General features: G+C 45.5%; 2 protein-coding genes across 2 annotated transcripts; both read right to left on the bottom strand.

The window, feature by feature from the left end:
- Positions 1–1,338: 1,338 nt before the first annotated feature.
- Positions 1,339–2,283, bottom strand: LOC116580106 (olfactory receptor 5-like). Its single transcript, XM_032326143.1, has one exon. The coding sequence runs from the start codon at positions 2,281–2,283 to the stop codon at positions 1,339–1,341; it is 945 nt and encodes a 314-aa protein (XP_032182034.1).
- A 9,365-nt stretch (positions 2,284–11,648) lies between these two features.
- On the bottom strand, positions 11,649–12,575 carry LOC116579416 (olfactory receptor 5-like). Its single transcript, XM_032324822.1, has one exon. It carries the CDS (start codon positions 12,573–12,575, stop codon positions 11,649–11,651), a length of 927 nt encoding a protein of 308 aa, XP_032180713.1.
- Between the last annotated feature and the right edge of the window lie 202 nt (positions 12,576–12,777).

Here is a 12,777-nt window from a genome sequence, read left to right as displayed (position 1 = left end):
GGATCTCAAATTCCTGGGTAAGGAGGTTCAGCTCTGTCTTATGGCGACAAGAGACAGAGATAAAAGTGACTTTTTCATTGAAAAACATATTTTTATGACAAAAGCAATGTATGCTTGCCACAAAAAAATCAACAAAATACAAAACAATGAAAATGAAAGCAAAGCCCTCCCAACATCTCTCACATAGTGGCAATCACCACAAACATTTATATAGAATTGATTTTCACATTCTATCCTATATCCCTATGTACACACACTGCATTTAGACATTAGAATGTAGTTATTTGGTAACCCAAATTTTCTACATCACAATGTGTAATTAACATTAGTCATGGCAGTAAATGTACTTATAGGAGTTATTTTTCATGACACCTTAGGATTCCATTGTGTAGCTGTGCTGCAATTTATTTTGACTACTCCCACATTGTCAAATATAATTTTTTCCCAATAGTTATCAATTAAGAGCACATGGAGGGGTGCCTGGGTGGCTCAGTGGGTCTAGCATCTGATTCTTGATCTCAGCTCAGGTCTTGATCTCAGGGTGGTGAGTTCAAGCCCTGCCTTGGGCTCCACACCAGGCAAGGAGCCCACTTTTAAAAAAATTAATATAAGAAAGCAAAAGCACAAAATTCTTTGCTGCAAGCATCCTAACTTATTTTCTTGGCAAATGCTTCTTAACAGGTATGCTGTCAAAGCCCATGCACATTCAAGATTTTGATGCATATTGCCAAATTGGCCTCCAGAAGCATTGTACCAATTTCAGTTAGTAACTTATATTAATCTTGAAATTTGCAGAAAATGTTTTTACTCTTCGAGAATTCTTGTCTTTAAATTTTAAAAATTTAAAGATTTATTGGGGCACCTGGCTGGCTCAGTCAGTAGAGTATGCAACACTTATTTTAATTTCTTTTTTTAAACAATTTTTTAATTATGTTAAGCTAGTCACCATAGAGTACATCATTATTTTTTGATGTAGTGTTCCATAGTTCATTGTTTGTGTTACCATCCAGTACTCTGTGCAATCCGTGTTCTCCTTAATAACCTTCAGATAGCAGCGATGTCCACTATTGCCAAATTGTGGAAGGAGCCAAGATGTCCTTCAACAGATGAATGGATAAAGAAGATGTGGTCCATATATACAACGGAATATTACTCAGGCATGAGAAAGGATGAACACCCAACATTTACATCAATATGATGGGCACAAAACCTTGTGAATATACTAAAACCCACTGAACTGCACGTTTTAAAAGGTGAAGTATATGAGATGTGAATTATATCTCAATAAAAATGAAAAGTATTGATAACCTGAGATCTCCCCATGCCCTGCTCAGGTGGTCAGCTTCGGGACCTGTATAGGGTTCTACGGAATGCTGCCTGTACCTCCCTGTTCCGCAGGCAGTAGATGACAGGGTTGCACATGGGCGTGAGCACCGTGTAGACGACGGACAACATCTTGTTGAGGTCCATGGCTTCTATGCGGCTGGGACGGGCATAGATGAAGAGAGTGGCTGAGTAGAAGATGCCCACCACCACCAGGTGGGAGGCACAGGTGGAGAGGGCTTTGTGCCGGGCAGCGGCTGATGGCATGCGGAGCACAGCCCTCCCGATGGCCACATAGGTGGCTATGGCCACAAGGAGGGAACCCCAGAGGATGACGATGGCAGAGATGAAGTCCACCAGCTCAGTCAGGGCCACATGGGTGCAAGACAGGTTGAGCAGAGGGGAGACGTCACAGAAGAAGTGGTTGAGGACGTTGGGGCCGCAGTAGGACAGGCTGGCAATGCAAGATGTCTTGACCACCGAGACCAGCAGCCCCCCAAGCCATGAAGTCATGGCCAAGCCCAGGCAGACCTGGGGCCTCATGAGCAGGGGGTAGTGGAGTGGGCGGCAGATGGCCACGTAGCGGTCATAGGCCATGGACGCCAGGAGGGTGCACTCCGTGCAGATGAGAGAGATGAAGAAGAAGAGCTGGGTCATGCAGGCTGTGAAGGGCACATGGCAGGGACCGGTCCGCAGCCCCACGAGCAGGCTGGGCACGGTCACTGACACGTAGCACATCTCCAGGCAGCTGAGGTTGCCCAGGAAGAAGTACATGGGCTTGCGGAGCTCACTGTGACTGCACACAAGGTAGATGATGAGTGTGTTCTCCAGGAGGGTCAGCACGTAGAGCGTCAGGAAGACGGCAAACAGGACATCCCTTATGTCCACCCTGGTGGACAAGCCCAGCAAGACAAACTCCTGGACTCTGGTCATGTTGCCCGCCTCCAGGGACCTCTCCATCTGAGTGCAGAAAGAAATAGGTTAGTGGAGCCTGTGATCCAGGCAGGAGAAAAACAGTAAAAGAGGAAGAGTATCAGGGGCACCGAGAGCCACTGCATGTGCCGTAGGCTGACCATTGTCAGGAGGACTGCTGAGCTGGGAAGTTGTAAAACTAGAACCAAAAAACTTCCACAGTTTTGCTTAGCAAATCTGGGATGTTCAGCAAGACAACCTTTGTGAGCCTCGGTTATCTTGTTTGTAAAATGGAGATGAGAGCTCTGATCGTTCTTTCTTTTCTTTTGATGATTTTAAGTGGTCTTTTCTAGGTCGGATTTCTTTCTTTCAAGCTCCACATTGAGTGTAGAGATCTCTTCAATAAATAAACTTTAAAATTTTTTTTAAATAAAATATAAAAGTCTAATCATCAAAAAAAATTATGATCACCAGAAAACAATGAGAAGTCACAAACTGGAAAAATATTTCTGCAATACCAATGAGTAACAAAGATCCCTATGTAGGATATATGAAGAAATTGGCCAATTAACATGCAAAATAGCTTATTTCCACTGAAAATTGGGGGAGAAGTCCTGAGAGTATACCTCACCAAAGAATAATTCATCACTCGAACCATGGAAAAATGCTCATCTCATTAGGAGCCAAAGAAATGGAAATTAAAACCAAAATTAGATACCCTTTCACATCCACAAAATTGGCACAAAATTCAGACATTTTCATGTCTGAAAATGTTAAGTTTAATAATGAGAACTCTCGTACACAATTGCTGGGAGTCTGTATTGTATGCTCACTTCAGAAAACAATTTGGCATCAGGTAGTAAGTTTTAAGATGTGACCATGTCCCAGAAATTGTATGTCCAAGCACATATCTGGAGTTAAGTGCTGTTCACAGCAACACTACTTTACTAGTAAAAAAGAAAAAAGAGACTGCACACATCCCAAGTGTCCAGTAGTAGAATTGATAAATAAATTATGATCTTGTTATATAATGGAATACTATTCTATAAATAAATGAGTGAATCAGAACTACATCAATATTATGAATAAATCAATCTCAGAAGTGTATTGAACCAAAAAGGAAAAGTTACATAAGTGTGCAAACACTCATAATTCCTTTTATATAGCAGTCAAACTGTGCAACAATTTTTAAGAAATACATTGTTTAGGGATGCAAAGTCATGTGGCAAAATAAAATAGGAGAATAATGAGCCCAAAATTCAGGAAGGATACATCTTATCAGCGAGGAGTGGTCTTGGAAGAGCACACAGGGTTTCAAAGATGAATAGTCATGTTCTTACAATAGCTAATGTGTACAAGGGAGTCATCATGTCTTTATTTTATTTTATTATTTTATTCTTTAGGTAAATTCCAATATAGTTAACATACAGTGTTATATTAGCTTCAGGTGTACAATATGGTGATTTGTGGAAGCAGCCCAAGTGTCCATCAACTGATGGATGAAAAGATGTGGTGTATATACACAAAGGAATATTGTGCAGTCATAAAAAAGAAAGAAATCTTGCCATTTGCAACGACATGGAGGGAATAAGAAGGTATAATGCTGAGTGAAATAAATCTGTCAGAGAAAGACAAAAGCAGCAATGCTGGTGCTTATAAGTCTTTTCAGACCAGCTTCTGACTGGGTTAGACCTTCTTATCTCTGAACAAGGCCACTGCCTGTAGGGCTGTTCTTGGTCCTGAACGAGGGCTGAGCAGCTAAGAGGATGGGCCAAAATGAAATGGTTCTGAAAATGAGTTGCTGCTACAGCCTTTGGCCATGGCCTCCTCTTCTCTACTGGACTTCTTCTCTGTCCTCTCTGCAGTACCCTGGTCCTGCTTTTGCCTGCCTCTCCCTTCCAGCTATTCCAATCTTACCATCACTTCATCTTGAAGGCTGCTTGAGGCTCTCTTGCCTCTCTGATGACATTAGGAGCTCTAGAACACCCTTGATTAATGTTCTGAAGAACAGGGACGTATACCAGAGAAGGAGCTGGGCTCCTGGGGATGATTCAAACATTTCCGGCACATTGCACACACATTTGTCACACCTCGGTTGCACCAAGGGTCTGAGAGGTCCTTATGGCTGACCCGGTTCTCACAGCTGAAGAGAACTATATGACCAGCAGCTTGCTTGCTGTGTAACCATGAGCTAGATACTTAATCTCTCTCAGCCCGAGTTAACTACACTGACGATGGTAACAATATTTCCATTGGGAATGAAGATACTGTGTGAACACGGCTTTCATTTTTTCCCTGCACTCTATGTGCACAAGATCCACACGCAGGAAAACGGAGTGCGGTCGCTCACATTCACACTGTTACCCATTGCACTGAAGTGTGCACACACACGTGCACACACACACACGTAAAACAGAAATCTAACAAAGAACACTTACCTTTATGCTATGTGATTCCCTTTGATATTTCCTCTCATGTTCCGTGCCATGGAACTTTTTAAAGATTTTATTTTTTCAAAGTAATCTCTACACCAAACACGGGGCGCAAGCTCACACACCCGAGACCAGGAGTCACACACTCCACGGACCACCAGCTAGGTGTGCCATGCCGTGTGGTCTTTACTGCCAGTATTGACCTGATGCATTTCCTTTAGAAGGCTCAGTTCAAAATAATCTGTCATTCAGGTTAAGAGAAGGGCTGGGAGGATCAGAAAGAAATTGGTTCCAGCCTAGGCTCAGTCCCTGTCCTAGACCAGGGCTCTGACTCTGCCCCTCGTGTCTTCATCTGCAGTCGGGACCGTCTACACTGTCCTGGGCTCTGAATCTCGGGGAGTCTCCATGGACCAGCAGTGCCGAGCACCTCACGGGTGACCAGCAGGAGGGAGAACTTTTCTGCTCTTCTCTTTTTTTCGTTCCCAAATCAAGTGATCGTGTTTTCTTACCTCTCAGCTAGGATGACGCAGGTCCTGCTTTTCTTTTCTAAAGGAGACTCTGGGGAGCAAAGATACTCAGCTTCTACCCCTGGACTTGAGTGAAGACACCAGTGACTTGAAGAGTTGGTCCGTCAATTCAGGATGTCAGAAAGGTTTGGGAGAAGCTGTCTCTGGTCCTGAGCGATGGGTTCACCCGCCTCCCTCCATGTCGGCACCCATGTGTTCTCTGAGCGGCCAGGAGAACTCTGTCCTTCCAGCCAGCTGCAAGCAGAAGGAACAGTTTAAATCCAACAGATGGACCTTAGGGGGCTGTCTTGATCTCTGTGGATTTAGAGAGAAGATGGAGGAGAAAACTTTTCATGAATTGTACTGGGGCTTGGGAGGGCGGCTCACCACTGAGGTTGGCTCCAAGTCCGTTCTCACACAGATGGAGACCATAATAGAGGCAAGGATTTGTGCGGGTGCTGGCACGGCAGTGCTGAAAGAGACGTAATTCCTGCTCTCAAGCTGCTCCCAGGAGTCTGAGATAATGACCGTGAAACTGACAAGTACACATATCACAGCGAGAGATGAGCAGCCCTTGGGTGTTCAGAGTCGGGAACCTGGAGATTTGGGACCTCAGTGCAGGAGGGAGGTCTGAGCTCAGTCTCTCAGAAGTGTTACAAGATCACCTCTGCTTGAAACAGGACAAGAAACGGAGAGACAGAACATTCTTCCAGCTCACAGAGAAAGCCAAAATAGCCTTTCCCCACAACCTGCTGGATATCTTAGCTGCCGGAGTTAGCATTTACTCTTAGGCGTTCTATGCCTGAAACACATCTTTTCCTCTCTAGGCTATGGACGCCCACTGAACAGGTCTCTCCATTCCTGGATTGCCCAATGCAAAACTGGAGGAAGAACTCTCAAATTCAATTTTACCCTCTTCTTTTCTCCTTTTGTGTAATCAGATGACATAGACAGATTTAAAAGTAATGCGCCCATTGCTATAACGCAGTGTTCTTTCAGGAACCATAAAACCATTGGTCTATCATATGTTGCAGTCAACAAACACCACAAAATACTTCTGAGCTAATGTGTGACCACATTCTCTCCACTAGGTCCTCTGCTCCTCCCATCCTTTAAGGGAATGACGATTAAAATACTTTAACTACTTGTGCACGTACTTGCAGAGCTTTATCCTAGACACACAAGCACCACACGATGCATTTTACACGTCTATGCCCATGTGGGTCCTTCTGTCCAGACTCCTTTCCCTTCCCCTTCGAATAAAATCCAACTCCTCTCTCAAGCTCATGTTCACCTGCTTAGAGAAGCTCTCACCCACTTTTCCTGTTCCAGACACCAGGAATTAACCCTTTCCTCCCCCCTGAGGGAGAAGTGTGCTAAGGTAAACATGGCTTGATCCCCAGCAGGTATCCGGGAATTGGATGGAATGCCTGGGCTCCATCTCCAGTTGGGGAGATGTCCTGGAACTTGGAGCACGAGAATCTGAATCTGAATTCCTGATCTATCATCCAGAGGTTGTGTGTCTCGGACCTCCTTGAGTCTCCGTGTCGCCGTCTATGAGACAGGGAGGATGGTGGTGCCCTGGAAGAGTTCCCGTGAAGATTAAGCTCGTCAGTGCCCATGGAGCACCTATGATGGTTCCTAGCACGTATTAGGAGCTCAGAAAGTGGTAGTTATTGATTGTTATTGATACCTGTCAGATGGAGATCACATGCCCTTCTCAGAGAGGATCTAAAGTTACATCAATACAGATGTATATAGATCTAGCCCAGTAATGGACACACAACAGTCAATTTATGTTAAGTCTTTCCCTTAAGTCTAGAACCTGCTTAGCCCCTGACACTAATATGCCTCTTATTGGCTTTATTATCAGTCCTTCCTTGCTTTTTCTTACACCACTAAAATGTGATCTCATGCAGAGAAGAGACTCTTATTTCTGTATTCTTGGCAATGAGATGTTTGTTGACTTGGGGGTTGGGGGAGGCTAATATCTGGCCCCTGCCCTGACGAAGTTTTTCTTAAAGACAATTGCTTTAACTTTGGAATACTTGACCATGGAACATTAGGGATGTGTGGTCAGAGGGAATGCTGGAGGGAAGAAGGAAAGTCTGGAACGGGGATGGCCCATAATGGACCCTAATGTATTTTCTAATCCTGTATTAGGGGATATTTGTAGAGCTGTCCAGTTTCTGCTAGTGCAAACCTTGCTTCCATAGATATCCTGGCATGCTCATTCTGCCCCCCCCAACACACAAATAGATCTGTAATATGCAATTAGGAAGTCGGACTGCTGGTCAATGTACATTCAACATCTTTATCCACGTTACAAAATTACTACCTGAAAATACTGCATGGATTTATACTCCCATCAAAGACATCTGACAATGCACGTTTTATACCCTTTTAATCACACTCATTCTCTTAAATGGTCTCCATTTTCCAGAATGGATGAGAAAGGACACTATTCTTTCTGTGCACATTTGTGTGTCTAGCAGTGATGGGGCAGAATCAGGAGCATGCCACTAAACTACATCTCCCAGCATCCCTTGCACATTGGTATGACCATGTGACTCATTCCTGGCCCATGACGTGTGGGCAGCAGTGACACCTATAACTGCCAGACCTGGCCCTGCAGACCTCCGGTGATGCCTCCTTCTCATTGCTTCTCGCTCTCTCTTTCCCCGTCTGTCTACAGATCAGAGTTTCAGTGGGGAGTCCCATTATCTAGAGGATAATGGGTGCTATAAGGAAAGACCCTGGGTCCCTGGGCAGCTGGGGAATGGCAAGAGGAATGGCACCCCTTGGCAAGCTGCACAGAGTCATGGCACAGGCATGATGTAAACCAGCATGCCCCTGCTCCAGGCTCCAATGAGCTGCACACAGGGTAAGTAGAGAGCACAGCACCTCCAGGCTATGCACTGGGTGTGTCCAAGAGGACCAGAAGCAGCCCCACGGGAACCCACTCAGCCCTCGTGGGTCTGCACGAGTGTCCATCTATCTTCTTGGACCGTGTGTAGTTTACACACTGAGCCCTAGGAGCTGCAGACGCACGAGTGCTGAGTGGGTTCCCATGGGGTTGCAGCTCCCAGGGCTTGGTGTGTAAACTACACATGGTCCAAGAAGAGGGATGGAACAGGTATAGAAATTGGAAAAGAGAAGGAAAAGCATTACTATTTGCACAGAAAATCCTAGGGAATCTACGGAGCACACATTAGAGCTAGTATCTGAGATTAGGAAGATTGTAGCATCAGGACAAGTGCACAGAAACCAGTTTTGTTTCTTTCTTTTTTTCTTTTTTTAAAATTTTATTTATTTATTTGACAGATAGAGATCACAAGTAGGCAGAGAGACAGGCAGAAAGAGAGGAGGAAGCAGGCTCCCCACCGAGCAGAGAGCCCGATGTGGGGCTCGATCCCAGGACACTGGGATCATGACCTGAGCTGAAGGCAGAGGATTTAACTCACTGAGCCACCCAGGTGCCCCACCAGTTTTGTTTCTAAATGCTAGATGTGGCAATGGGAAAATAAAATTTACAGAACGATTAAGTATACAAAAGTATTGAAAAGATTAAATACATGGAAATAAATTGACGGAAAGACACACGTGACCTCCACAGTAAGAAATCTGAAGCATTGCTGACAGGACAGCTAAAGGTTCAAAGTGCTAAATATGGGAGTCACCTCAGAGTCCCCCACAGATGAATGAACACGGACGTGTGTGGTGTTTATGTGTACACACACACATGTGCACACGTACACAATGGAATGTTACAGAGACATTAGAAAAGATGAGATCAAGTCAATGTAGATGGGCCTGGAGGGGACTAGGCAAAGTGCAAGAAGTCAGACAGAGAAAGACAAATACCATATGACTTCACCCCTGTGTGGCATCTAAGAAATAAAAAGGATAAATAAACAATCAAAAAGCAGAATCAGACCTGCAAACCCAGAGAACAAATTGATGGTTTCCAGAGGGAAGGGGTGGAGGATGAGCTGACCGGGTGAAGGGGAGCGGGAGGCACAGGCTTCTGGTGATGGAATGGATACATAACAGGGGTGAAAGGTACAGCATGGGGAATATGGTCAGTGATATGGGAATCAGTTGTACAGGGACAGATGGCAGCTACACTTGTGGTGAGCATAGCATAGTGTTTGAACTTGTGGAGTCACCCTGTTGCACACCTGAAACTAATGAAACATGGGTCAGCCACACCCAACAAAAATTTTAAGTGCTACATAAATGGAAAGGTGTGCTATATTTATGATCTGTAAGACTTGATTTTGTCAAAAAATGTCAATTCTCCTCAAAAGGATCTCTAGACTCAAAGAATTCATCTTTATAATTTAAGGAGGCATCTTTATAGAAATAAGTAGCTGAGTCTAAAGTTTGTATCGTAATGTAAAGAACCTAGAAAAGCCAAAACTATCTTGAAAAAGAACTAAGTGGGAGGACTTAAAATTCCTGACTGTAATTCTTGCAATAACGCTCTGGTAATCAAGACAATGTGACATTGGTAAAACAAGAGAGCAGTGGATTCACAGAGAATAGAATAGTCTAGAAGTAGAGCCACACTCTGATGCTCAGTCTGAGGTTTGACAAGGATGCCAATATAGCTCAATGAGAGGGTCTTTCCAGCAATCATTTTGGTAAAAATGGATTATGTATGGAAAAAATAAAGCTCAACTTCTACCTCACACACACACACACACACACATTTTTGAGTGGCATCCTACACACAAGTTAGAAAGCTAAAACTAGGGGCTCCTGGGTAGCTCAGTGGGTTAAGCCGCTGCCTTCCGCTCAGGTCATGATCTCAGGGTCCTGGGATCAAGCCCCGCATCGGGATCTCTGCTCAGCGGGGAGCCTGCTTCCCCCTCTCTCTCTGCCTGCCTCTCTGCCTGCTTGTGATCTCTCTCTGTCGGGTAAATAGATAAAAATCTTTAAAAAAAAATAATACCTGTATAGTTAAATATTCATCATTTAGACTTCACCAGAATTGAAAGCTTCTGTTATTAAAAGGCACTATTGGGGGGCACCTCGGTGGCTCAGTTGGTTAAGCAACTGCCTTCGGCTCAGGTCATGATCCTGGAGTCCCAGGATCAAGTCCCACATCAGGCGCTCTGCTCATCAGGGAGCCAGCTTCTCCCTCTGCTCCTTGCCCCTTTCATGCTAACGCTCTCTCTCTCTCTCAAATAAATAAAATCTTTAAAAAAAAAAAAAAAAGGCACTATTGCATCACCTGGGTGGCTCACTTGGCTTAGCATCTGCCTTCAGCCCAGGTTGTAGTCCCAGTGTCCAGGATGGGGCCCCAGTTAAGGCTCCCTGCTCGGTGGGGAGTCTGCTTCTCCCTCTCCCTGTATCCCTCCTCCATGCTCATCCCCTCTCTCTCTCAAATAAAAAAAATAAAATCTTTTTTTAAAAAGGCACTACTAAGAATATAGATAGGTTGGACACGTGAATGGCTCTGTTGGCTAAACATCCAACTCTTGACTTGAGCTCAAGTCACGATCTCAGGGTGGTGAGGTTGGGCTCCACGGTCAGCATGGAGTCTGCTTAGTTCTTTCTCTCTAACTCTCCCCTCCACTTGCACTTGCACACATTCTCTTAAATAAAGAAAAAATGAATATATCCTTTTAAAAAGAATATAGATAGGGGCACCTGAGTGGCTCAGTGGGTTGGAGCCTCTGCCTTCTGCTCAGGTCATGATCCCAGGGTCCTGGGATCGAGCCCAGGGTCCTGGGATCGAGCCTTGCATCGGGCTCTCTGCTTCGCGGGGAGCCTGCTTCCTCCCTCTCTCTCTGCCTGCCTCTGTCTACTTGTGATCTCTCTCTCTCTCTGTCAAATAAATGAAAAAATCTTAAAAAAAAAAAGAATATAGATAGGTAATAGTCCAAAGGGATTGACATAAAAGCCTTGCCTTAATTTTTTATTTAACATATATGTATCAGCATATCACCATGTCAAACATATAAATCTATTTCCTTTTATTTACAGGCCCAGTGTTTATCTCCGAATGTATGTAATGTATTTATTCCATTCATTGTGGATGGATATTAGGCTGTTTCTAATTCTCTTCTCATCACAAAGATGCTATAAATATCTCAGTATCTGTGACCTAGCTCTACTTGTGGGGACATATAGAAATATCCCCAAGCATTTCTCATTCTAGGAATGAAATGATGGGGTTAAATTTGCACTTCTTGGTTTACTAATAAGGTGGACCATCTTGTCGTGTGAGTTTACCAGTCACTTGTCATTCATCTGTGTTGACCCGCTTTCTCATAGACATTATTCACTTTTCCCGTGGGTAATCCAGACTTTGTTCTTCATTGACGTGAACTCCTTGTTTATTAGATGGGAAACATAGTCCTTCAGCTTTTCTTCCGTCTTCCGGTATTCTGTGTGGAATTTCATGGCCATGGCCGATCTTCAGTCCGGAGATGAGAGGTTCCATGACCCGAGACCCGAATCAAGGTCAGTGGAGAGTTTTCCAAAGCGCCGCGTGCACCTCCCTGTTCCGCAGGCAGCAGATGACGGGGTTGCACATGGGTGTGAGCACCGTGTAGACGACGGACAGCACCTTGTTGAGGTCCATGGATTTGATGCGGCTGGGACGGCAGTAGATGAAGAGGGCGGCTGAGTAGAAGATGCCCACCACCACCAGGTGGGAGGCGCAGGTGGAAAAGGCCTTGCGCCGGGCGGCGGCTGACGGCATGCGGAGCACGGCCACCCCGATGGCGGAGTACGAGGCCAGTGCTACCAACAGTGTCCCACAGAAGATGACGATGGCAGAGATGAAGTCCACCAGCTCGGTCAGGGCCATATGAGTGCAAGACAGGTTGAGCAGAGGGGAGACGTCACAGAAGAAGTGGTTGAGGATGTTGGGACCACAGTAGGACAGGCTAGCGATGCATGTCGTCTTGGCCACTGAGACCAGCAGCCCCCCAAGCCATGAGGACAGGGCCAAGCCCAGGCAGACCTGGGACCTCATGAGCAGGGGATAGTGGAGTGGGCGGCAGATGGCCACGTAGCGGTCATAGGGTGCCAGGAGGGTGCACTCCGTGCAGATGAGGGAAATGAAGAAGAAGAGCTGGGTCATGCAGGCTGTGAAGGGCACATGGCAGGGACCAGTCCGCAGCCCCACGAGCAGGCTGGGCATGGTCACTGACACGTAGCACATCTCCAGGCAGCTGAGGTTGCCCAGGAAGAAGTACATGGGCTTGCGGAGCTCGCTGTGACTGCACACGAGGTAGATGACGAGCGCGTTCTCCAGGAGGGTCAGCGTGTAGAGGCTCAGGAAGATGGCAAACAGGACATCCCTTATGTCCACCCTGGTGGACAAGCCCAGCAAGACAAACTCCCTGACTCTGTTCATGTTGCCCGTCTCCAGGGACCTCTCCATCTGAGAACAAACACATCTATGATATATTTTGCACATCTTTCTCTTCACAGCTTGCCTTCCTATAGATCCAAGCCTTTATACCACCAAGTAAATGAAATAAACTCATATCTTGTTTCTCTCCCTCCACTCTTGCTTCATCTCCGCACAGCTGCTGGGGGGGTCTTTCAAAATCATCGATCATAAAGGGTTACTCCACTGCTTA

Source organism: Mustela erminea, chromosome 19, assembly GCF_009829155.1.
Source record: "Mustela erminea isolate mMusErm1 chromosome 19, mMusErm1.Pri, whole genome shotgun sequence".
Classification (NCBI taxonomy): domain Eukaryota; kingdom Metazoa; phylum Chordata; class Mammalia; order Carnivora; family Mustelidae; genus Mustela; species Mustela erminea.
Note: the sequence above shows the minus strand (reverse complement) of the source record. Positions and strands in the feature narration are given on the sequence as shown.

Bases quoted from the DNA above. Each gene is read 5' to 3' on its own strand.
- LOC116580106 (XM_032326143.1), bottom strand. From the start codon at position 2,283: ATGGAGAGGTCCCTGGAGGCGGGCAACATGACCAGAGTCCAGGAGTTT.
- LOC116579416 (XM_032324822.1), bottom strand. From the start codon at position 12,575: ATGGAGAGGTCCCTGGAGACGGGCAACATGAACAGAGTCAGGGAGTTT.